The sequence below is a fragment of the Trichomycterus rosablanca genome, chromosome 27 (assembly GCF_030014385.1).
Source record: "Trichomycterus rosablanca isolate fTriRos1 chromosome 27, fTriRos1.hap1, whole genome shotgun sequence".
Taxonomy (NCBI): Eukaryota; Metazoa; Chordata; class Actinopteri; order Siluriformes; family Trichomycteridae; genus Trichomycterus; species Trichomycterus rosablanca.
The window spans coordinates 11,874,689-11,898,999 of NC_086014.1; the positions used below are offsets into that span (position 1 = coordinate 11,874,689).

At 44.7% G+C, this 24,311-nt stretch overlaps 1 protein-coding gene across 2 annotated transcripts; it reads left to right on the forward strand.

Annotated features, from left to right (window-relative positions):
- Positions 1 to 553: 553 nt before the first annotated feature.
- On the forward strand, positions 554 to 21,651 carry acsf3 (acyl-CoA synthetase family member 3). 2 transcript variants are annotated; one of them, XM_062989552.1, is made up of 10 exons: positions 554 to 573; positions 1,759 to 2,503; positions 3,411 to 3,566; positions 5,827 to 5,981; positions 6,888 to 7,033; positions 10,062 to 10,159; positions 10,273 to 10,399; positions 18,785 to 18,919; positions 19,087 to 19,198; positions 21,205 to 21,651. In XM_062989552.1, exons 2-10 carry the CDS (start codon positions 1,823 to 1,825, stop codon positions 21,320 to 21,322), a joined length of 1,728 nt encoding a protein of 575 aa, XP_062845622.1. In that variant the 5' UTR covers positions 554 to 573; positions 1,759 to 1,822; the 3' UTR covers positions 21,323 to 21,651. The 2 variants fall into 2 exon arrangements, with proteins under 2 accessions (XP_062845622.1, XP_062845621.1); XM_062989551.1 differs by lacking the exon at positions 554 to 573 and having other exon boundaries at positions 1,718 to 2,503.
- Positions 21,652 to 24,311: the final 2,660 nt, after the last annotated feature.

A 24,311-nucleotide genomic window follows, 5' to 3' on the forward strand; every position in this document is an offset into this window, starting at 1 on the left:
TATACTTTTGTTCTAACAGGACCTTAACACATTTGTGTTTGTTTGTTTTTTTTGTGTGTGTTCTCTAAATGTTTATTGAGGATGCTTTTTAACTAAACATGTAAATATAAACGTCTCCATTTGTAATGCCACCAAACCAGTAAGTGTAAACAGGGTATTTGAATATTAGTAAGACAAGTTTTATTTATTTATTTACTTTTGTATTTGCTTTGGGACTGTTTTACTACTCCCAGTCTCTCTTACCTTATATTATGTAAACAAGCTCACACACAGTAACAGTAACTCAGGACCTTGATGTTGTTTGGTTACCACACTACCGCCATTAGATTCGTACACTGAAAAATACAATTAAGCCAAACATATTATTAAAGTTCATTAATATAGTAAATATTGAACATGTAATACTAAGATAATACGGGTTATTTGGAAGGGAAATGCTTACTTTTTGCGTTTTTAAACAAAGAAACTAGCAACGCTGATGCAGACACGCTTTGATTTGTTAACAAGGTTCCGCTTTGTTTGGTTTTCACCCGGAACTTGGGAGCGCCGCACAGCTTCAGCAGTGACATTTCGGTAAGAGTTCGGTGTCATTATACTGATCACTGGAATAATAAATGATTTTATAAATGAATAAACTGAGTAGTTTTTAAATATGCATAATCGTACAAGCTTAGGTTATGTAGTGTAAAAGCATTAATACAAACTGAAAGTTAATCGGTACTGCTTGTCAGGTTACCTGTCACTACAACTATTTCATAAATTATAACATTTAAATATGAAAAACTCTTTTTCATTCTTTTTCAGTTATTATTAGTGTTTTTTGGAGTAAGGTAATAGTTTTTTCTTGCAAAAGTCACAGCAGAATTAATATTATAAACGATTAGCGTACTTTAACAGTGTTCCGTACTGTTGATATGTGTATTATATACAGCTCGATAAAATGATTCAATATTACAAGTTATTTTTTTCTCCACCAAGAGCGAACAGTATTTACAGTTTCTTTAAATAGAATATATATATGTTTTAAAAAGCTAAGATTTAGATAAATCAAATTAAATGTACATAAATGTATTACATTAAATAGAGTATCAGTGTTCCGTACAATAGAACTTGGTAGTGTGACGTCATCTTTATTTTGGGAAAAATAATTTATTTGGAAAGAATTATTATCTTGTTTTAAAAAATCCTCAACCATACACCACCAAAACACCGTTTGTTTGTTTGTTTATTAGGATTTTAACGTCATGTTTTACACTTTGGTTACATTCATGACAGGAACGGTAGTTACTCATTACACAAGATTCATCAGTTCACAAGATTATATCAAACATGGACAATTTAGCATCTCCAATTTACCTCACTTGCACGTCTTTGGACAGTGGGAGGAAACCGGAGCACCCGGAGGAAACCCACGCAGACACAGGGAGAACATGCAAACTCCACACAGAAAGGACTCGGACCCAGGACCTTCTTGCTGTGAGGCGACAGTGCTACCCACACTTGCATGTTTAGAAGAGCTGTTGTGTTATTGGTAAAATTCAACAATTAAAACAGTATATGTGGTTGCCATGGTGAATTGATTATAAAATTTGCTTCTGATATTTCACATCCAAAAACAAGTATTGAAAATAACAAGCAAAAATAAACAATTAAAAACATTAAGCTTTTATAATCATTCATTTTGTCATAAGTGTCTATCTGCACAGATTCTGACTGCTTAATACTAATGTACTTTAATTTTTGCACTTTCCCATTTAGACTTTGGATTTATAAAATCGCTGATGCTGCTGTAACTGTTCCAAGCTCTTCTGTTGGATTACCCATGATGCTGCTTGCATTGAGATCCTCGCAGAACTCTTTACTCTACAAATCATGTAAATCGTCCCTCAGTGGGCTGCTGGGAAATGTAGTCTGCAGAACTTTGACTACAGGTACTACCTCACTCAAAGAAAGAGTCGCTCCAGTTTTCACAAAAGCCCCGGCGTACGACAACAAGACGGCGATCGTAGACGAGAGCGGACGGCACAGTTATGCCTCCCTGTATCGCAGCAGCGTGGGATTAGCATCATGCATCCACCAAACGTTAGCCCCCCATTCAGGGGATCTACAGGGCGAGCGTGTTTCCTTTCTGTGCGCCAATGATGCGTCCTACACCGTGGCCCAGTGGGCGACCTGGATGTGCGGCGGGACTGCCGTGCCGCTCTACAAGAAACACCCGGCGTCCGAACTGGAGTACATCGTCTCGGATTCTCAGAGCTCGCTGCTGCTGGCGGGTGAGCCTTACGGTGCCGCGCTGGAGCCCCTGGCACAGAAACTCCAACTGCCGTGTATAAATCTCCCTCCTACCGCCAACCTGGATAGTCTGTGTGATGAAGAATCGCAACGGCTGTCTGGAGAGGAGATTTCTGATTGGACAGAGAGGCCGGCTATGATTATTTACACCAGCGGGACGACGGGGCGGCCGAAGGGGGTCCTGCACACACACAGCAGCTTACAGGCCATGGTAAAGTTATAACATCTATATAATATTGTCAAAAGTATGTGACCGCTTCTAATTCAGTGTAGGTGTTTCAGCCCGCCACACCCATTTCTTTAGTAGTTTGGTAAAGCACAAACCCCTGACACCCTCAGTGTCACCTGTGGGTGATTGGTTGCCATGATTTAACTGACGCCAAGCAAGTTTCTCTTCCATCTCTAGTAGGAACTATTATCTAGGAACCGAAAACATAGCACACTGTTTCACAGTGGTGGAGATAATGTGCATACGCATTGTCACTTTATCCTGGTGCTGCAGGTCTAATGATGCCCTGGGTTGCTGTCCATGGTCCTGAAGCTTTATTCGTTAAAACTCTGCAATACCACGGGAGATATTAAAGGATTTATGTGGGTCCCAACACAACACACACTACAGATTAAACCCACCCCACCACCACCACCCCCCACCTCCGGAGGAAAAATGCATTTGTACGTCATGTTTTAGGTGCAATCGTAACAACAATAATTAAATATCAATTAAAAAAAAAGTAGGCTTTGATTTCACTATGCTGGAAAGACATAATACTGTGTACAGTATTTGGGAGTGGGTTTGTTGGGATTTGTGTCCTTTTAGTCCAAAGAGTATCGTCTGGTCAGGCACTAATGTTGGATGAGAAGGTTTGGCTTGCAGTTAAAACAAATTGAGGTCCAGTAAGGCCTTGAAGGTCCAAACCTTGTCCAAATCACATGGTGGACACGCTTATATACACTAATCCCACTTTTTAAATTATGGGCGAGGATGATTGTTACAGTTGTATTAATCCCCACAGATCTGTAATGACTTTAAATTTATTTTGTTCTTTTACCTTAATAGATAATAGTAGTAATAGTAGTAGTAATGTCTCTCTCTCTCTCTCTCTCTCTCTCTCTCTCAGGTCCAGGCGCTGGTGAGCGAGTGGGCGTGGAGCAAAGACGATGTGATCCTGCACACCCTCCCCCTTCATCACGTGCACGGCGTGGTAAATAAGCTCCTGTGCCCCCTGTGGGTGGGTGCCACCTGCATCATGCTGCCCGACTTCAGCCCTCAAAAGGTACTGCAACATGTTCCGAAAATACTGAGAAGTTCTGTTGACTTAGCAGTGCAGACAGGCCACACTAGCACCTGTATTCTCTTACTAAAAAGCCATGGTGTTGTTATAAATGCAAGGTCGCTAAAAAAAACAGCCTTTCAGCCTTAATTTTTACACATCGTGATATCTCCGGGTTCTCAGGACCTTTTAATAATGTTATTTACTATAGAGGGTGAAATACACCAATCTTTAACAATCAAGTAAAAGCATCTTTAGTTTACACGGTGGTGCAGCAGTCGGATTTCGAATCTCAGCTGTGCTATCGACCTGCCAGACACCAATCGTGTGACCATGTGTCTGGCTCAGCATGAAGTCCGTCCTTCCTAAGTCCTGGTGGTGTGTGTAGTACGTAGAGAAGGAAGTACAGAGGTGTGTCCTTATCTGGAAGTTTCCGTCAGCCCACACTAATTGCAGTCACGTCTCTGTTCTGCCACCACCGGCAGCCTGGACCTGACGGGCCGTGCGTGCGAGGAACGTCCGAACGCTCGTGATTGATTGCCTGGAGAGGCTTCGTATCCGAGCGCAGGCGTCTCGGTAGCGGATCGATCGATGCTCTGACGTTGAAGGATGATACGCCGGCGCTAGGAGTGGAGGGGGTTTAAAGGTCTGGCGGATTTTAATGGGAGTCAAGGTGCAGAGTGACAGCGAAGGGTGAAGAGGACGCCATCCACACGACGGCACCTTCACAAAAAGAGAAAAGAGTACACTTTGTTCTCCGGAGCGACCTTCACTACTTTTGTTTCTCCGACTTACAGATATCAAACTTTTTTTTCCATTTTTTTCCGTCTTGCACTCCGACTTCATTATTTACAACACGAGGGTTCAGAAATTTTTAATGAAGCAGAAAAATCGATACACGCGGCGCTTTTGTTTTTCTGAGCTGTTTGACTGATTAGGCCGCAGTTTTGCTTCCTGCTCGAGTGGAAGAAGTAGATTTCAGGATGAATGGGTCTGTTTTCTTCTGAATAGGTGTCAGAAAGTGTTGGCTTTTTGACATCTATACCCCCCTTATAACCCCCATTATACCCCCCCACACCTTCTCTCCAATGAACATACTAGTTACTAGTTGTACAGAGCAAACACGGCTTAGCTTAGGTGCACGGAGACTGGACTGGAAGGAGGTCTTAAATATGCAGAAGGTGGACTGGCTGCTTCTATATGTAAGTCGGTGATGCCCTGTATAGTGTGTATCCCTCTTAACACCTAGCACTTCCATGCATCTTTTGATTGACTAACTCCTCTAAGAAGAGCCCAAATTCAGGCAAGGAATCCCTTTTGTGGCAGCCACCTTATCATTACCAAGTTAATTAGCATTGCTATAAATACTTATCATTAATTCTACACGTTTACTCTGGACTTATATAAGCGCAGCTCCTGTTTGCCAACGTTTGCCCTGTTCATCTCCGAAGTCACAAATTAGAAAATCTATTGACAAAAGAAGAGCAATGGAGAGGAACGACGGAGGGATGATGGGAGAAAGTTGGAAGTGGGTTACGGCTAATACAAGTGTGTGTGTGTGTGTGTGGGGTGGAGGCGAGACAGGGGGAGACTGATAAGAGAGCGGAGGCACTGAAGCAGGAAATAATGAAATGGAGAGAGAAAGAATGAGGAGGAGGAGGAGGAGGGCTGGAAGATGGCAGTCTCCCCGGGGGACGGAGGAGGAGAATCTGTCGTTCACCTTCAATTAATTCACACTTTTCTCCCACAGCGGCGTGGAGGTGCATTCAGCCGTGTTGCCGTGCTGTGTGTGTGTGTGTGTGTGTGTGTGTGTGTGTGTGTGGGATTAGAAAAAGAAAGTCTATTTACCTCTCTGTGTCTGTAGCTGATATTCGATATTGTTTGGTGTGGCAGACCTGATCATTTATCCATACTAGTCTTATTATGACTAATATTAAATTAAATAAGAGGCCAAGTGTCTATATTTTCAGTCTGCTTCCATATATAGCGGATGTGGTCCGCATACCAGACCTGGCACAGTGTTAACACCTTCCTGACACACTAAGAGCACACTGACAAGCGCACCTCCCAATATATAGGCTGTTTCAGCCATTCCCTTTCGGAAAGTAGCCAATCAGGTCCATGCAGACGCCCGGCCGGTCTATAGCACCACTGAGACACAAGACGGTCTGTAACACATCAAAGCTGAAGCAAATAAAAAATGGCTACAGGTTCGATGGTTTAATCATGTGTTTTGTTCTTTCTCTGTGTGTGTGGATGTCAGGTATGGGAGCACTTATTAAGTTCCAGTTCTCCCACAGTGAACGTGTTCATGGCCGTTCCTACTATCTACTCCAAACTCATCCAGCACTACGACCAGCACTTTACCCAGCCGCACGTGCAGGACTTCATCAGAGCTGTGTGTAAAGAGAGGATCAGGTGACCACTGCGCTCTTAATACACACACACGTACATGAGCCAAAACATTAGGACCACCTGCCTGCCTAATATGCTTTCCAGACAGCTCTGACTTGTCTGAGTCCTGGTTACGGTAGCAAAATATTACCAGCAGGTCTCACGACTGTCGTTTATTGCTCAGTCATTCAGTTTTGTGCGCTTGATGCCTGTATGGCCATTGTAGGTGCTTTAGACAGTGGACAGGAGTTGGCATGGGCATCAATAAGCTTTGCCACCCAATAACCTGTGGGTGGTTTGTGGCTTATCCCTCCTCAGACCCCTGTCGGGTATAATAAATAAAGGGTCAATACAATAATCAGGCAATATTGTGGATTGTTTTTAAGCTCTACACACAGTTGTACAGCCAGTAAAAATCAGTAAACAACCACAAAGCGCCTTAGTGTTTATTTCTTATTCTACACAGCGTGCAGGAGTGATTCTTAAGACTACGGTTGCCCTGGGCAGAAAATGAAAGGCTTTTCTGATTTCTCAGAGTACTGCTAACGCCAATCACACACACTACAGAAGCGATAGATAAACATTAGCTTGGTAAATCGAGCATTCCTTTGAAGATCATAGAATCAAAGCGGTTAAATTGATAAAGAAGCCGCGGTGCAAAAGGAAAAGAGAAGAAACAGCAACGTTTAATAAATTCTTTCTTTTAAAGAATGGACTAGACAAGACTGGAGTAGATGGTTGGATTTCTCATCTTATGCAACATTAATGTATCCATCTAGTGCTGAAGCTTGACCGCTGAGCCACCACCACCCACACCCATGCATTATACATCACACCGCACTCCGCTCAGGCTTTGTTCCTGAATAAGAATGAACTATTCTTCACCTGAGTTTCAGAATTCTGTGCATGCTGCGTTCGCTCTCCCGACAGGTTGATGGTTTCCGGATCGGCCGCTCTCCCCAAGCCTGTTCTGGAGCGATGGAACAAGATTACCTCTCACGTGCTGCTGGAGCGCTACGGGATGACCGAGATCGGCATGGCGCTGTCCAACCCTCTGAACGGATCCCGAGTACCTGGTAACGATGTCACACCTGCATAAAGGAAAAAATCATCAGAAAAAATTGTTTGAGAATAAAATAACACCCTGTTGAGAGCTGTAGTACATGATTGATCAGTCGCCACCTGGACAGCTACTCAAAACTCCTGGCTGTCTCTCAAAATAAAAACGTAACACCTCTACATGTGTCTGCCCAAATATTGAATAAGAAATTGGCTTCGATCGAGCAGATTTTTTCACATCATGTAATCAAGGCTGCACTGTAAAGCTTCAAGTAAACCAACAGTCTTTAAAATAAACTGAAAATAGGACCTGATATGTTGTTTTGCATATAGATTACAGGTTCCAGCACAAGCTGGAAGGCTGTGTCTCAATCCCCAGCTCACTGCTTGTGCTAGCCCACTACCTTAGGAATCTAGGGTTCGAATCACTAGCAGTGTTATCGTCCGATCGGGTCTACATACAGTTGTGATTGGCTGTCTGTGATTCTGGGGAAACCGGACCCACCATGATGCTGACCATGACAAATCTGTGGTAAAACATGGAAATTAAACGAATACTGTAGAACATGGTGTGGTATTTGGGACACTGCAGGTCTTGTCTCCTCCATGTACAGTCTTGTCATTTATCTCGTAAATTTACATCAACCTTTATGTAGTAGACACTGAAAAAGGGGCATTGGAGAAATTTTGATGACGTTTGAGGTGGCTAATACATGATAAATTGCGTAACGATGGATTTTTGGAATTTTAATTCATTTTATCATGTCAGGACTGTTAGAATAGTTTGACTGCACCCTGGTTAAGAAAGCCTGGCTGCTCTAGTGAAAGTTTATATACTTTCTCTTACTGTATAACACAGAGCTAAAACTTGGGACGGTATGTAAAATGCTAACTAAAATACTAAGTGTGTACTGTTTCTTTAGTAAAAGGACTGTAGAAGATTTTCCTCCTATTACTAGCTATTTCTGTCCTCATAAAACGAAGCTCCCATCTGCTTTTTGACATCTACCAAAGACAAAACAATCCTCGAGGGCTGATTGCATGTTGCGCTGCTGCCGTCTCAAAAGTTCTTTGTCTGACTTTCGTGTCTTTTGGTAAATGCTAACAAACGAACTAGACGCACCGCCCTTCTAAAGAACTCCCGACTCCAAAAATCTGAAAGCCTGACAGCCGAACAGAAACGGGGTGCAGTCAGTCGGGACGCTGCATGTTGATTAAGCCAGAATTGTTCGCGTTCTCTTGTTCTTGCTTTGACGCTATCAAAACAGCCGGGCGCGTTTGCTTTGTTCTCGTGATGTTGCGTCTGGCTGGACCGTTTGTTTGGGGGGAAGGAGGGGGTTGCTGTTCATGTTTGCGTTTCTTACTAAGAAAGTTAAGGAGCTAAAAATTTTACAGTGCAGCGGTGCAGGTTGAAAACGAAGCCTAAATTGACACTAATCCTCATCTGAGGTGTTTAGGAGGGATTTGTTCGGTCAGAGGTGCTGCTGACAGCTCCGTTAGTGGCTGCCATGTTGTCCTGAATGGGTTGTTCCGTCTGTAACTAGGTTAAACCAATACCAGTAACGTTCTGAAGGGTGACTTGCTTAGGAGTGCACTACACTTATGTAGTTTTTGCACTGAGCCATCCGTCCTTTAGTTGCATGTTTTGTTTTATAATTTAAATGTTAATTACTTCCATTAACGCCCACAGCTTTTTGGTATTGTCACCCCGCACGCCTATGTGCCCTCACGCCATTGTAATGGGTGCACAGACATCCTCATTTACATATAAATAATAATAATTATTTATTATTTTACTGTAAAATACAGTCCGTCATCCTGTTCATAAAACTGACTGTATGTTTACTGTATACTGACTGTACAATTACTGACTGTAGCCCATGTGTTGCTATGTAAACCTCAGTAGGTCCCTCACTACCAACTCTGACTACCAAAAGTCATGCAATGACTAGCGGGCGTGGTGCTGGTGCAAGGGTCAAAAAATCTAGATTTCAATACTGTTTACACTTACTGGCATCTTTTTTTGTAACACAACCCCTGTTAGAGTCATTTTAATCCCATTCTAGCCCTTTATCAGAGGGTATTTTTTTATTACGGGCACCACTGGGGGGATATATTTTTAATAAAAGATGTTGACAATGAAGGGTTTAATGTGATACCTGGGGTATTTCTTACTAGTGCATTCGCAAGTTGTTAAATAGAAGTACTTTCTCTTTCTCTTGGTGTCTTTTATTATTTATATTTTATTACCTTTATTTCTTCACTCTTTCTTTGCGATTGAATCCCCCCACAGATCTGCACCTAGATCTGCTCGTGTTTAGAAGTTTAATTCTCTGTATTGATATTCTACGTTTATCGTTCTCTCTCTCGCCCTCCTGCTTCTTTTTCTTCATGCTGGGGGGGGGCATCGTTACCCCCTGGGCATCTCTGACTGCGCTGGTGTATGAGGCTTTGAATAAAACATGAAGCGCGTGTGTTGGTTTTAATCCCAGGCTCAGATAGACACGAGAGCCGAAGGTTTGCCCGTGTAGCCGACGGGCATCTTGATACATGGGCGCGAGAAATGGTAATAGAGCCGGTTTTATTGGGTTCTGAATGTAAAACGCTTTCGCGCCAGTGTCGCTGGAGGAACGAGAGGGCGAGATCGCTTTAGTGCAGCTCCAAAGAGGTTTTATTCTTTAAGATTTTGTGATGGGAGGGAGAGATCTGGTTTTAAGATGAGGACATGTTGGCCAGAATCCTCCAAACAACCCCCCAATACAGTGGGTGGTGGTTTGGGATGTAGCTATAGCGATGGCATTGTGCATTTTGGATGTACGCCCAGACAGACAGATCTTCCTAGATTGAGACTCATCTGTGAATGATGCAGCAAGCTAACACACTAACCCACCACTCTAGTAGGACAGAGCTCCGTGCCTAAGGGAGTGGAGGTCGGATTGGGTTTTCCACTGTTGCTGCTGTAATAGCGACCTCTGCTGTCTGGTTGAGCAAAACGTCCGGTTCTCTGTTCACTGCTGGCTGTTTATTTTTGTGTGTACCCATCAGGAGCAGTGGGTACCCCCCTCCCCGGAGTCGAAGTGCGAATTGTCATGTCAAACTCGACCCTGACGACCATCGCGGAGGGAAACAGCAAGCAGACTAGGGTACCTCGTTTGGTCCATTTGGTCCATTTCACCTAGCACACGCTTGCTCGGCACGCTTGATTTGCCCGTCTTACACTGTGTGTGTGTGTGTGTGTGTGTGTGTTCTCTTTCAGGTAAAGCCTGGTTTGGAGGGGAGGGAGGGGGAGCTGCAGGTTCGAGGGTCGTCTGTGTTCCAGGAGTACTGGAACAGACCTCAGGAGACGCAGGACAGCTTCACAGAGGATGGCTGGTTCAAAACGGGTACGGGCACTCCACACCACAGTAGAGTAGCGTGTGTGTGTGTGTGTGCATGTACAGTGAACACATTGTACACTGTATGGCCAAAAGTATTCGGACACCTGACCATGAGCTTGTTGGACGTCCCAACATCCCCAGAGTGACCTGTGTGTGATCTTTTCAGTTAGAATAACAGCCACATTTTAGGGAAAGCTTCTCACAAGAATTCAAAGTATGTGTGTGGGAACTTGTGCCTATGGTGTGGTCGGTAAAGCCTCACTTAATGTTCCAGTTTGTTCAGTGCAGGCCAATGGAGTTTCTTCATACCAGGCTTTTCTTAATCTTTTTATAGAGCTTGCTTCGTGCACAGGGGCACAAGGTGGAACAGGAATGGGCCTTCCCTAAACTGTTACTGCAAAGTTGGAAACACAATTTCCTTTATGTTACTGATTTATTTCACCTTGTCCTGGCTGAAATATATGATTATAATAATAATTAGACGGGGTGTCCCAATACTTTGGGACACTTTCCTATTATTGCCACTGAGCTGTTTACAAATCCCAACAACACTGCTACACCTGCTACACCCATACCAGTACATCACCTGCTGCCAATGAGAAATGAGGTACCATTTCATTTAATCGAACTAGATAAAGAGGGGTGGCAAAATGTCCATAAAGTGCATCCATACGCCCCATATATGGATGAACAATGTAGCTGAACCTACCAAACAGTCAGTAATTGTATCAGATAGAAAGTAAAGAGTAAAATTCCTCGTCCAGACACACAGGAAGAGCAGTGAGGTAGAGGAACTGAATTAGGGAAACGAGAAGACGTGGGATCGATACGGCCGGCGTGTACCCGACTGTTCCTTTAACCGTGTAAGTGTGCCCGGCGGCACTGACCTGCCCCTGCATGGACGATCTGTCACTTTCTTGAGCGCTCACTTTTCGCCTCGCTGTACGTTATCATTGATTTCTCTCCCCCCTCTCGCCCTCGCCCCCACAACCTCTGTTCCTTACTGTCATCCTGGCTCTGTCTTTCTCTCTCTGGCCTGTGATTAGGGAGGTATTCAATGTACCTACCCCAATACACACACACACACCCGGCTAAGATTCTAGAGTGTGTGTGTGTGTGTGCCTGTTTATTTAAAAGTCGGGCACTACAGTCATTTAATCATGGCTCATAGTTGGTGTTCACATTCATCCCAAACCTGTTGGATGGGGTCGAGCTCAAGATTCTCTTTAAACCATGTATTTTGGGCACCCAGGTGGTGAAGCAGGATATTCTGCTAGCACACCAGCGCATGTCAGTTCTGCTACCAGTCATCTGGATAGATAGATAGATAGACAGATAGATTGGTAGATAGATAGATAGATAGATAGATAGATAGATAGATAGATAGATAGATAGATAGATAGATAGATAGATAGATAGATTATTGATCCCGAAGGAAATTAGAGGAAGGAAATTAGACGCCCCCTAGCAGGCACAATTGGCAAGTGCCTGTAGCGGACAGAATTGACCTCTAGTCTGCTGGGTGGGAAAAGAACAGACTAATAAGGGGTGAGGCCAGGGCGCCTGATCAGAAGTGGAGGAGCGCAGAGATCGGGGCGTGACTCTCCATACGCGAAGCCAACCTCACAAGCAAATCCACTGAAGTATAGGAGAATGCGAAGGGACTGGTGGACTGTGCACACATCGGAGGGAGTGTTTGTCAGGCGAATATACACCCCCCCTTGGATGCCATCAGGGTCTCCAACAAAAAGAAAAACGTATTTTTAGACCTCACATTTGTCCCACTGTCCGACTGGGTTAAACAAGCGACTTTCAACGTACGATCCGGCGTGATATACTCCGTCACCGATACAGAGCTGAATTTATTTATGCTGTAGCTCCGAGCGCTATTAAAGCTCATCTTTGATCTGTGGTTTGTGGTCTTTTGTTCAACACCTCAAAACCCTTCACGGCAAAATCATTTCCCCACGGGCGCAGTAGAGTTCTGACTACAGACCACACTGAGCCGGAGAACCGGACACACACACGATTCAGTCGATAATCTGAACCCATCTGTCAACGTAACCCAGGCATCACCGTGTGACCCCCGTCCGGCGGCGGAGAGAGAGGAGCGCCTGAACAGCCAGTTAACATCCACCCATTTCTTCCCATCCCCTCCCCACTTCATCCGCAGCAGTTATTTACGAGCCCTCGCTCTAATGCACGCTCCCCAGGCGCTGCTTGGTCGGGCCCAGCCAACTTTTAGCGTGCCTCCATTATTCATGAGTACGTGCGAGCAGCATTTGGAAAATTGCTAATGCTTTTTCCGTGCCCTGCCTCGCCCCTTCCTTACGTTTATTTATTTATTTATCGCTTTTCCGACTCGCCATCCATTTGGGGAAAAGAACAAACAGTCCGAAAGGATCTGACACCCACGGACACCAAACCTCAAAACTTGAAAGCGATGCTCTCATTCCGTGTGCCGTTGTTTGCTACTCAACTTTTGCTAGGTGAATTGTTGTTTTAGTGCCGTGCCAACACGCTAGCCCACCAATGCTGAGATTTCAAGCTCATGAGTTCGAATCTCAGCTCTGTCATTGGCTGACTGGGCGCCTAGTAATTAGATATGACTAGATTTGTTAAAATTTGACAAAATGAAGAAATATAAAATAAAAAATAAATAAATTATTAAAGCTTTGGTACAAACCAAGCAAACGTTAGCACCCAAACGTGTTTCCAAAGACACCTAAGTTTAAAGATAGTTAATGCTGTTGACGCAGTAGTGTCTCTCTGACCTTCAAACGCCCTCCTCAATCTCCCGTGTCCCCACTTCTGAGCTTTACACAGCTGTATTTCACCGCTTCTTGGCTCCCTGATCTACCAGTTGCTCATGCCAGATTACAACAAGGTAAATGGGCCAAGTCTGTGGAGCATGATGGCGGGAGTGGAGCACTCTCAATAAGAGACGGGGAAGCACTTTAGGATGGACTGCAGTGTTTTATTGACTGATGGAATCGCACGGCCCCTCGGGTCCTCTCCAGCCATCCTTTCTAGTCGTGAGTCTCTGCTTCAGTGTGAGAGGCTTGTTTGGAGAGGCGGAAAGTTTAAGAATTGTTTTCTTAGGCAGTGAATTATAATGCCACATCTGTCTCCTAGGTTACAGCATTGGAGGGCTGGCGTGTTGCTTAAACAAAAATGTCCGTGTCTTCCCTAAACAATACACTGTAGTGAAAGTTGAGAAGCAAACAGCGAGAACTAGAGGGCGTATTGGTTTCATTATAATTAAGACCATCGATGGCTTTGAGGTTCGCCATTTCGGCTTTGTCTCAATTTTATATTCCCAATAAAGGCTTTATCATAATCCCACATTTGTCCCCTAGGTCACAGAGTCCATTGGTAACATACAGATTTTGTATGGATTATTTTACATAAGTTCTAAGGATCCCGGGTTTAAATCTCGCCGAGCTATTGAACGGACATGATTAGCTAATGTCCGAAACAGCCAAGACATTATGAGGTGCACTTGTCAGTGCGCTCAGTGCTGGTCCCAAGCCCGAATAGAAGGCATGAAAACTGTGCCAAGAAATGCTATGGCGACCTCTAAACTCCAGTTGAACCCCAGTGTGATGGAATGCATTTGCACATCTGCACATCCAAAGCAAAGTCTGTTAATTAAAGTACTTTGGTTGCATCCGTCTGCTCATAACCACCCCTCAGTATTAGCGATTGAGCAAATGAACGTGCCGATGGATTGCCGACCTGTCCGTGGCAGTATGGTATACAGATGTGAACGTCTGCTTTTGATTTTATATGCGTGGTTCACGCCTTTCACTCCGAAAGCTAGCATGGTGCCGCCAAACACAGCCGGCCCAATCAGTGGCAATTGTAGTAGACAAGTTCAATCGCCCTGGCGCGTACGGATCTCTTTCATGTAGCGGTGTTAATTACCCACGGAATGAAACGCTGACAAAAAAAAGAGGGCAAAAGTTAAGGAAGATAAACAGGATCAGAGCCGTGATTGTAGTCGGCGCTTGTCTCTTATTCATCCTCATTAGCTCCTCCGCTGAGCCGCCTGCGTCTGAACGCTGCCATTAATATTCATGTGTGTACGTGCTCAGCTCGCTTTACCCAGTCTTGGGGAGGATCAGTCTGCGCCGTCGTCGTTCATCTAGCCGTGATAAGCTCCACTTGGGCTCGGCTTATCCTTCATCTGGAGTGTTGTTTCACCTCTCGGAAGCAATATCGCACTTGAAATGTCGACGCCGGACACGGCGTTGAGTTGGAAGGCATTCGGAAGGAAGCATAGTTGAAGTCAAAGGTTTGCCGTACACAGGGGGTGGGAGGTTTGACCTCTACTGGAAGGGTGAATAAACTAACAGAACGGTATTGCGATACGGCAATTTGCAAGACTCTGGACACCCGGGCAGGTGAAAAGAAGTGGTCAAAGAATGCACATGTTTCGAAAAGGCATTTGATGGCCAGCGCAGAGGTGGTGCAAGCCACAAGACAAGTTAAAATCAGAAAATTGGAAAGTATTAGAATAAAAGAAAAAGAGTTTTAAAAGGGTATTCATGGCAGTAGTAATCTAGCTTGCTGTAGGGTGAGTAAAGGGTGTGGTTCAGGAAACATCAAGAGTGGACTGGTCAGTCATTTGAGTCCATATCTGTCACCTATAAAATAAATATTCTGTGGTTAAAAGGACATCCAGAGTTCATACTGGGGGGAATACACACACAAACAGACACACACACACACTAGGGCAGGATGGTAACACCTAGAAGAACAGCGTAGCAGCTTGTCAGCAGGACGTGTGTGTGCACTGATGTGTAAGAGTGCTGGACGTAGAACATCGCCTCGGTCATACTGCCCTTTTCCAGGGCTGTCAACTGGCCCGCAGTTGTGCGTGTGTGTGTGTGTGTGCGTGTGTGTTTACTTGGCTTGCAGCTCGGTGACCTGTTTAATGTGTTTGTTTTTGTACTGGTCTATTCCAAAGCATTTAGATTGGTGTGCATGTGTGTGGACATGAAGTGGAAGTTCATATGTTTAGATGATAAAGCAATACACCCATGAGCCAAATGGACCACGCCCAAATGCCTGTTTCTTAACAACGGTGCTCAGTACTAGTGGTAGTTTATGTATGGAATCCAGCAGAAATGACCAAAATAAATACCTGAGTGACTTTGATAATGGTCAAATCAGGATGCAAGAAGCAAGACGACTGGTCTTCACAGGCAGCTGTGGTGAGTACTCACAGACGGCCGTCTGTGCAGGGACAGTCAGTCAGTCGTTTCCATCGTTCTTTCATGTGTTCTGGAACTTTCTCTTTGATGTGTCATTAGTTTGTTGTTATTTTTTTATCATTTGACACGCCATCTTTCCTTTCGACGTCTTTGTCGGACGAGGAAGGGGGGTGGAGGCGGCCTGTGCAATAAGGCTTCTTATCATTTTAATTAGAGAAGCCGTTGGAGCGTAACACCTTCCACCATGACAACACACACACACACACACACACACACACACAATCCCCATCCTGCGTCTTACTCACCAGAGTCCAGTCAACATCTGTCCATGCAATAATGTCACCTCAGTTCCTTCAGGGTTTCCTTATTTGAGATGTCACTCTCGTGTCCTCACACACACACACACACTCATCTGATTGGCTCTGATTTGAAATCAGGCTCTTTTGACTGCACTAATCAGAACGTATGTAGAACAGCCGTTTCGAAGCGCTGATTAGAGAGAGCGCTATGACCACCTCCCAAAAAATTTTGCCTACATGGCAATGTCTGTTTCATTATAATCACACACTTCACCATCATAACAGAGGGAATGATTGAACGAGATTGGTTCACAGATCGCACTGTGTGACAGTACGGTTCTCTGTAAGACTCCGTCTCTGCCTTAAAGAAGCAGATGGTGATTTTGTGCTTTTTTTGGGAGGGTGGGTCCGGTAAAAATACGCTAGCACACCAGAGCTGGGATTTCAAATACATCGTATCGAATCGCAGCTACACGAACGATTGGCTGTTGATCATACAGGGTGGGAAAGCCAGACCAGGGTTCCTCATATCTAGTGCAATTACGACCTCTGCTGGCTGATTGATGGTGTCTGCGCAGCGTTAGGGAATAATGCTGATCAGGGTGTGGCTCTCCGTGCACAAGGCTGATCCTCATATGAACTCGCGTCGTGCAGGTGAAAAGATGCAGTCAGTACTGCACACGTGTCAGAGGGGGGCGTGTGCCAGTTGCGAAGCTTGTCAGTAAGCAGTGGAAGGTTGTATCGGTAGAGGTGAAGCGTAACGCCATAAGGGTGATTGGATACGACTAGATTAGGGGAGAAAATTGGGGGGATTTGTATTTTGTATAATTATTATTAAGAATTTATTGGTTGGAGTGAGTTTACCTCAGGATCTAGAATACGTAACGAAGACTTCCAATCAGAAAACGTCGTGTCCTCATTAGATTCCACAGAGAGCATTTAAAGAATTAATGCGAGCTAGGAATCGAGGGTGCATCAATCCTGCCCTTTTTCCCCCCCTCTCCTCATTCCACCCCTCCTCCTTTCTTCCCTTCATGTCACCCTTTGTCTTTTGATTCCGTCCCTGTCTGTCTTCTTTACTCTGTCTCTGTCTTGCTCTTGCTTTTTTTTCACACTCCTGCACACACACACACACACACACACTTCTCTCCTCACCCCCCTCCACCCCTGAGCCTATCAGTGCGAGCCAGTGGTGTGTGAAGAAATTCCCAATATCTAAATTTACACACTGTATCAATCTTGGTTAATAGACTGGAAAGCTTATTGCCGCGGCGCGGAGCGGCGAGAGGGCCGGTCGTGATAAATTGCCGCGGCGCGGCGACAGCGGGCCGTGATGTATAATGAAATATTTATGATTTATCCCGGCTAATAAACTGAAATGAAGAGCATGATGTATGAGAGCAGATGGGCCCTCTATTGACGCCGGGCTCCTCGCCGGAGAAGGAGGCAGCGAGGGGAGGAGGAGAGGGACGGTTTGTCGAATGTGAGGCAGAGGACGGATCGTTTTTAACAAGGGGTGGGCTGGTGGATCGGGGAGGAGGGGGGCTGGAAAAAGGGATGGGATACAGTACAGTGTGGAGAAAAAAAAGAAATGGATGGAAGTGTTGATTATCTGTGGTAGGTTAGCTTAGCTTAGCACGGTGTTCTGACCCCTAGAGATGTTGTGTTGGGGTACCAAGTCAAAAAGCAAGTGAGTAGGGTGCATGATGAATGACAGGACTATTCAAGTGGGACTGATGGGAGTCTTTGAGCGAGATGAATGGCTGATTATAAAAGTAGTACGATTAGCTCGTTAATACGTTAGTGAGTGGTATTATGCAACGTCTCAAATCACAGAGAATCACAGAGCAATTAGCGTGCAGATGATAAACACGGACAGACCTTCTGCCTGCACGTCTTTCTGCACCCGTGCAGTAGCAGCTTGTCACTCGACGAGCCCCCTTGTTCAATAATTGATAAATGGACTGGGTGGACCAGGACGGAGCCGTTCCCCTTGATGAAGACACTCACACACACCGAGTTCACCGCGAGTCTGTCTATCACCGCTGGCTCACAGTGACCCATTTCCTCCGCTCATCATCGCTCGAGTACACCTGAGCCTCCTCATCATCATCCGGCGAGCCGTCCTTTCACCTGCCTCTCTCTCGCTCCATCTATCTGCTCTGTGGTCTGCTGTCTGTGGATGGTGAAAGTGGAGGAAATAGGTGTTACACCCTGTAGGTGTTGGCGTGTAATGGGCTTCATTTTTCTCAAGCCTGATTGCCTGTAGACCAGTCGGAGTGTGTGTGTGTGTGTGACTCGCTGCGTGTGCTATAGCGCTGACTTGACACACAAACCGTAGACGCTACAGATTTCATCATGCCAGCAATTCAACTGAGCATGACATTTACGCAGGTTTTAGATTTCTCTTGTATGGCATCTAACCCCCGATTTCATAAAGGACACGCCCCCTCAGACACACGTCCAATCTGCAGTCAGCGATAGCCATGCTAAGCTCTATGTCAGGGTTTTTCAAACTTTTTTTAAGGCAACACAAACAACACATCTTACTTCCTCTGCAATCTGGTCCCACTGTGGTTTACAAGATGTAACATAAAGCCTCCACAAGGGGGCATCGCGTACAAGTTTATTTAATTACTATTATTTTTCTCTGCAACCCATTTTGTGAAAAACCCTGCTCTATGTAACACCCCCCCTTACCATCTACACACTCACGCGGGCTACTGAACCAGTCCCAAAGGTCGCAACAGTAGTGGAAGACACCCAGTCTGACCGTCCCTCCCACAAACACAGTCTAATGTAATGAACGACTCTGACATGGAAAATGTTACAGATTCAGATTCCAGTTCACAGTTTTGAATCGTTTTGTGCAGGCGACACGGCGACCTACAAAGACGGCGTCTACTGGATCATGGGTCGGACGTCTGTGGATATCATCAAAAGCGGCGGCTACAAGATCAGCGCTCTCGACGTGGAGCGCCACCTGCTGGCCCACCCTGACATCACAGGTACAAAATACACATACACACTTACATGCAATTTAATTCCATTCCAGTGGCTTTAGTGGTCGTTCGGTTGTGAGCGTTACACTAGAACGAATGGCCTTTGTCAGAGGTCTTAATGTTCTGTATACAGTAGTACACAAAAAATAAACGTTTCTCATTCTGCTTGGCAGATGTGGCTGTGATCGGGGCGCGGGACGCCACCTGGGGGCAGAAAGTGGTAGCCATTGTACAGCTGCAGAAGGGCAAATCTCTCAGTCTTCCCCAGCTGAAAACCTGGGCCAGGTAACTCCATACTTCCCCTGATTTATTCATATATTTATTGACTTATTCATTATTATTATTATTTAAACTAATGAAGGTCACAGCGGGTCCAGAACCTAAACAGAACTGAACAGGACGACCGTCCACAACATTACACAATTACTTAGCTATTCAAACAAAATACTAAGATACTAACATGTGAAACACCACCATAACTGCCAGTGAGGTATAAATAAGGGATGCTGGAGCTGTACACCCCCAACACTTCTGTACCACCTTAAATATTACATGGAATATTTTTTGACAAATGGTAGACGATCACTCTGCTTTGCAGCAGGAACTAGCAAGGTTCTTGGAACTACAGGTATCGTGCCAACCTGACCTTTTTCCTTCTATAGCACTGCTACACTGGCACCATTTTTTTTCTCTAAAAATTGTTAAAGTTTGCTAAGTTTGTTTCTCGTTCCCCAAACGCTCAATCTCGATCTGTCAGCTGATGAAACGCGTCAATGATGAAATGTTGCGTTATTATTATTTTGACGCGCTCTGTGCTGTTAGTGCAGAGCCTTGTGTTTGTTGCGTCAGAGCGTGGAGCGTGTTGAATTATGCGTCAGGCTGGCGTTCCCTTCGGGCCGATGCAAAACCGAAGTGGTTGTTGAAAACAAAGCCTTCGGAAAGAGTGCCTAAAAAGAGGGAACAAGACACCAATGAATGATGTAATTGGGACGTTTGGGACAAATCCCAAACCCAAAAGTCTCGTCTCCCTAGTTTGATTGTAGTCTGACTAAAGTGTGACTATTATGACCGCACCCTAAAAATACGCTCACACGTCAGTCAGCTTGGACACCCCCAACAGGAATTGGCGTCTTTTTTTAGCCTGTTGTTAATCTGACCCTGACATGACCGAGTGAAACAAATGAACGATGGTATGATTTTCCACGTTTCCTTCTTACCAAGTCCAAAAAACACACACACACTCGTACACACTCATTCTCAGAACGCTCATCCTCAGCGCTCTAGCTGTCATTCTTCATATTCCTCTATTTGTCAGACGTAGCTTAGAGACGAGATCTCTAAGCCCCGAGACACACGCAGAAAACACAGCCGCTGTACCAACACGAGCGGATCTAGAATGAGGACGGCTCTTTAAAAATGTGTACGGATGACAGATTTTGTAAAAAAGTAAATAAAGAAGTCATAAAGAACACGAAGATAATAAAGCCGCTTGGGGTGCTGGAGGGTACGTGGTATAAAGTATGCAACACTGTGTGTAGAAAACGTATCTGCTGATGTGCTTATTAAAAGGAGGAAGAAGAAAAAAAGCTTCGGGGTCGTAGACGTATTATAACAGGCGTCTTTTCATGCTCCGCACTTCTAATTAACTCGGCGCCGCCACTCCGGGTTTCATTATTTCTTATTCTTATTTCATGCTGATTTTATTGTTTGTGGTATTAATCAAATTGTGATGCCCTGTAGCGTCGTGACATGCAAACAACACATAACGGCTGGGTTAAAGATATGACAGGACGTGCTGAGAATAATTCTGTGTGAGATGGGAAGGCTCAGCTTCTGTATGCATCATATTCTATATGTAGTCGCGTCCGATACTCAATATCAAAGACTCGGAATATAGGGGTATTTATTTACAGCAGGATTATAGATGTATCTTTTATTAATGGTGTCTTCCAGACCTCTACGATGCATTGGAATCTGTAGCTTGATGTATTTTTTAAAGTTTTTGAGGCTAAATTCATAATATTAAGGCTTATAGGTTACACAGGCCGTTACACAAGGAGAGCTGGACAGGGTCGTAGAAGCGCATCAACCCAGCGGCAGGACAGGTATCTATAGCATCTGTATAATGAAAATAATATTAATATTAGGGAGCATATAAGATGTAGGGCAGCTGTTCTTAACCTTGTGGTCGCAGAAGAATTTAGCACCCACTAATATGGATATGATGCCAGTTTAGTTTTCTTGATATTGCAGAGCATACAATATTAATGTGTGTGTGTTTGTGATTTCAGAGAGCACATGGCGCCGTACATCATTCCGGCTGGACTTATTGTGGTGGACGAGATGCCCAGAAACCAGCTGGGCAAAGTGAACAAGAAAGACCTGCTGCGCCGCTTCTTCCCCGGCTGAGAGCCCAGAGCCGGCGTTCTCGACCCTGAGGTCACGCGGTAAACGCTACGTCTGTGCAGACTGAGAAAGAAAGAAATGGAAGGGGTTCCTATCTCGCACCAAGTGTTTCTGGGTGGAACCGGACGATAAAAATGAATGAAACAAAAATAAATTAATTAATAAAATAAGTGAGTGGATCATCGGGCAGCTGTAATAACGTATTATTGTCAATTTACAGTCACAAAATATTTATAGCTAAATTATACATTTATTTTACTAGCAAATGTTTGAACTCATGCTTTAGTGCTTTAGTGTTTTTGTATTATATACATTTCTATACGTTTCACAATAAATGGTTAAACTGTAAACATATATGTATAATATAAATATGCAAATAAATCTAGATTTTTCACTCTACAGAATGAACTGAATTATTTATTAAGGTCAATGCTACTTTGCTGCTGCTGGGCTGATGCCCGTCTACGACCCTGCCCAACTCTCCTTGCGTAATGGCTCGTATCCTGGTATTTCCTCCATGCTATTAAGAGACACAGCAAACCTTCTTGCTATAGCACGTATGGCTGTTTCTTACTTGTGCAACCTGAATGGGACAAGGACACTACGCTACTTGCCTCTCTAGTGCACCTGTTGCCTCTTTCATTGGCACCAAAGCTGGTAAAATTGATTCACAATGGCTGGACAGACTGTTCCCTGAACTGTGATTATCCCTGCAGTCTGAGCAGCGTAAAAGCATTAGCATTGTGTTGATCATTAGTGTTCGGACTGTAAAAGCATGCCAGCTTTGTACTTGGAATGTGCCGTTTCCTCTGCAATAAATCACCCTAATTAGCAAGAGACCAGAAGAGTGACGGCAACGAACCGCGAGGAAACAAAGTCAGCCATGCAGGAGACCGCGAGGAAGACGAGGTGAGAGAGAGAGCAATCATCCTCTCTCTGTCTGTTTCTCTCGCTCTTGTTTGTGCTCTCTCGCCCACACACTCTCTTTGTTTTTCTGTTGTGAACCGCAGTCACCAGAGAGCTGATTAAGAGAGCAGGAGTATAGATTTCTGAGCTGCATGAGAGAGGTTGGAGATAGAAAGGTGAACTTTTGACGATACGGAAGTTTGGAATGGATTTTTTTTTGTTTGAGGATGGTTGATGCTCATGGAGAGGTTTATGTGGAGGTTAAGACTCGCAGAAAAGTTCAAAAAATAGTTGAAGGTTCGGCAAATTGTAAAAAAGAGCTTTAAAAAGGCATTTTAGGGGTCATTGAGAGTTATTAAAAAGTTGAAGGGTTGTGGTTTATATGAAGAACATATTGCAAAAGGTAGAGGTTGGAGTGTTTTGCAGAAGTGGACGTAGGTTTGTGGACATTTTTGGATAGTAGGAAGAAATTCAGATGCAGGTTTTGTAGCCGTTAACTAAAAGGTGATACGTAGATTGTGGGCAGGTCTGAGGTAAGTAAGGGTTACCTGTTAGGGTAGGGTAGGGTAGGGTAGAGGGTATGGGGTAGAGGGATATGGGTTGTTCTGGGTCAGATTTGGTGGGCCAGTAAAAGTCAGATCTTGAGTGCTGATAATTGTATAGGGTCAGGTCTGTGGTAAGGATTGAGGTTCCAGGTCAGGTTTTAATTGCCAGTTAAGGATCAGGAACACATCTGAGATGTAAGTAGATGTTTTAGAAGTCAGTGGAGGTTTGAATCAAGTATAGAGTGCAGATTGACTGTCTGCCCAGGTTTAAGGGAGAGACTGAGTTTCTAGGACAGGTTTGGGGTCGGCTTTGGGTGCTAATGAAGGATTGAGGACACGTTCTAGATGCAGATAAAAGGTTCTGGTCAAGTTTGGGGGTGTTTTGAGAGGTTTCAGGATTGGTTCAGGATGCAGAATAGAGGTTTGAGGACTGGTTGGTCAGATTTTGGTCAGGTTCTGGGTACTGATATAGGTTTAAGGACAAGTTTGAGATGCAGATAAGGGTTTGGAGTCAAGTTTTGGGTGTTTGGAAAGGTTTCAGGATGGGTTTGGGAAGCAGAATGAAGGTTTGAGGACAGGTTGGTCAGGTTTGGGTTGGGTTTTGGGTGCTGATGGAAGATTGAGGACAGGTTTGAGATGCAGATGCAGGTTTCTGGTCTAGTTTGGGTGTTTTTAAAGGTTTCAGGACGGGTTTGGGAAGCAGAATGGAGCACTGTGGACATTTGTTTTGAGTGGCAGGTACAGGTTGGACGTTGGACTCTAGTTTGGTGGCGAACTTAGGTTGAGTACTTGGTTTGATGGGCGTAGTTCGATTTGACAGTGCTGGGTATATTTGGGAAACGTGTGTGTGTGTTGAGGCTTGGGGCTTTACTCCCCAAGGCTGTGAGATGATGGAGTGTGTGCAGCTTCAGTCAAACACTCCCGGCATAAACACCCCCCCCACACACACGCCTGCTTGCTCAGTGAAGCGTGCGGATCTGTCTGCAGATGGACGCTTATTGGGCTCCAGGGTCCTGCGGAGAGAAGGGCAAACGTTACACTGGACTACACACACACGCTACAGCAGCAAATGCCAGCGCAGTGTGAGGCGGTGTGAGGCTGATTGGCTGTGAGTGCAGCAGTGTGGTTGGGTTGAAAGGTGCTCACAGGGTGTGTTGTTAATTCTGCAGCGTGTTGGCATTAGAACTTCCCATTTCTGTTCAAGGTGCCCTCACGTCACCCTTCGCTTCTTTCTTTTCTTCATTCCATTCTTCCATGCTCATATTTTATCCTAGTCAGGGTTGTGGTGGGTCCATCACCCCTAGAAATGCTGGGTGTACAGTAGAAATCTCTCACACACTTTCACTTTATCAGAACGGCCCTGAAACTCATTAGCATCTCGCGGCTCATCTTTTTTGCGTGAGCGGCGCGATCTATTTTATTGATGGTTGGAGGCTCTGGCGCTGTTTGATGATCGATATTAAATTATCATGTCCCGGCACTCATAACTCGGTGCGCTAGACAACAGGCGGAGACAGGGTCACGGGAGAATAAATAGCAGG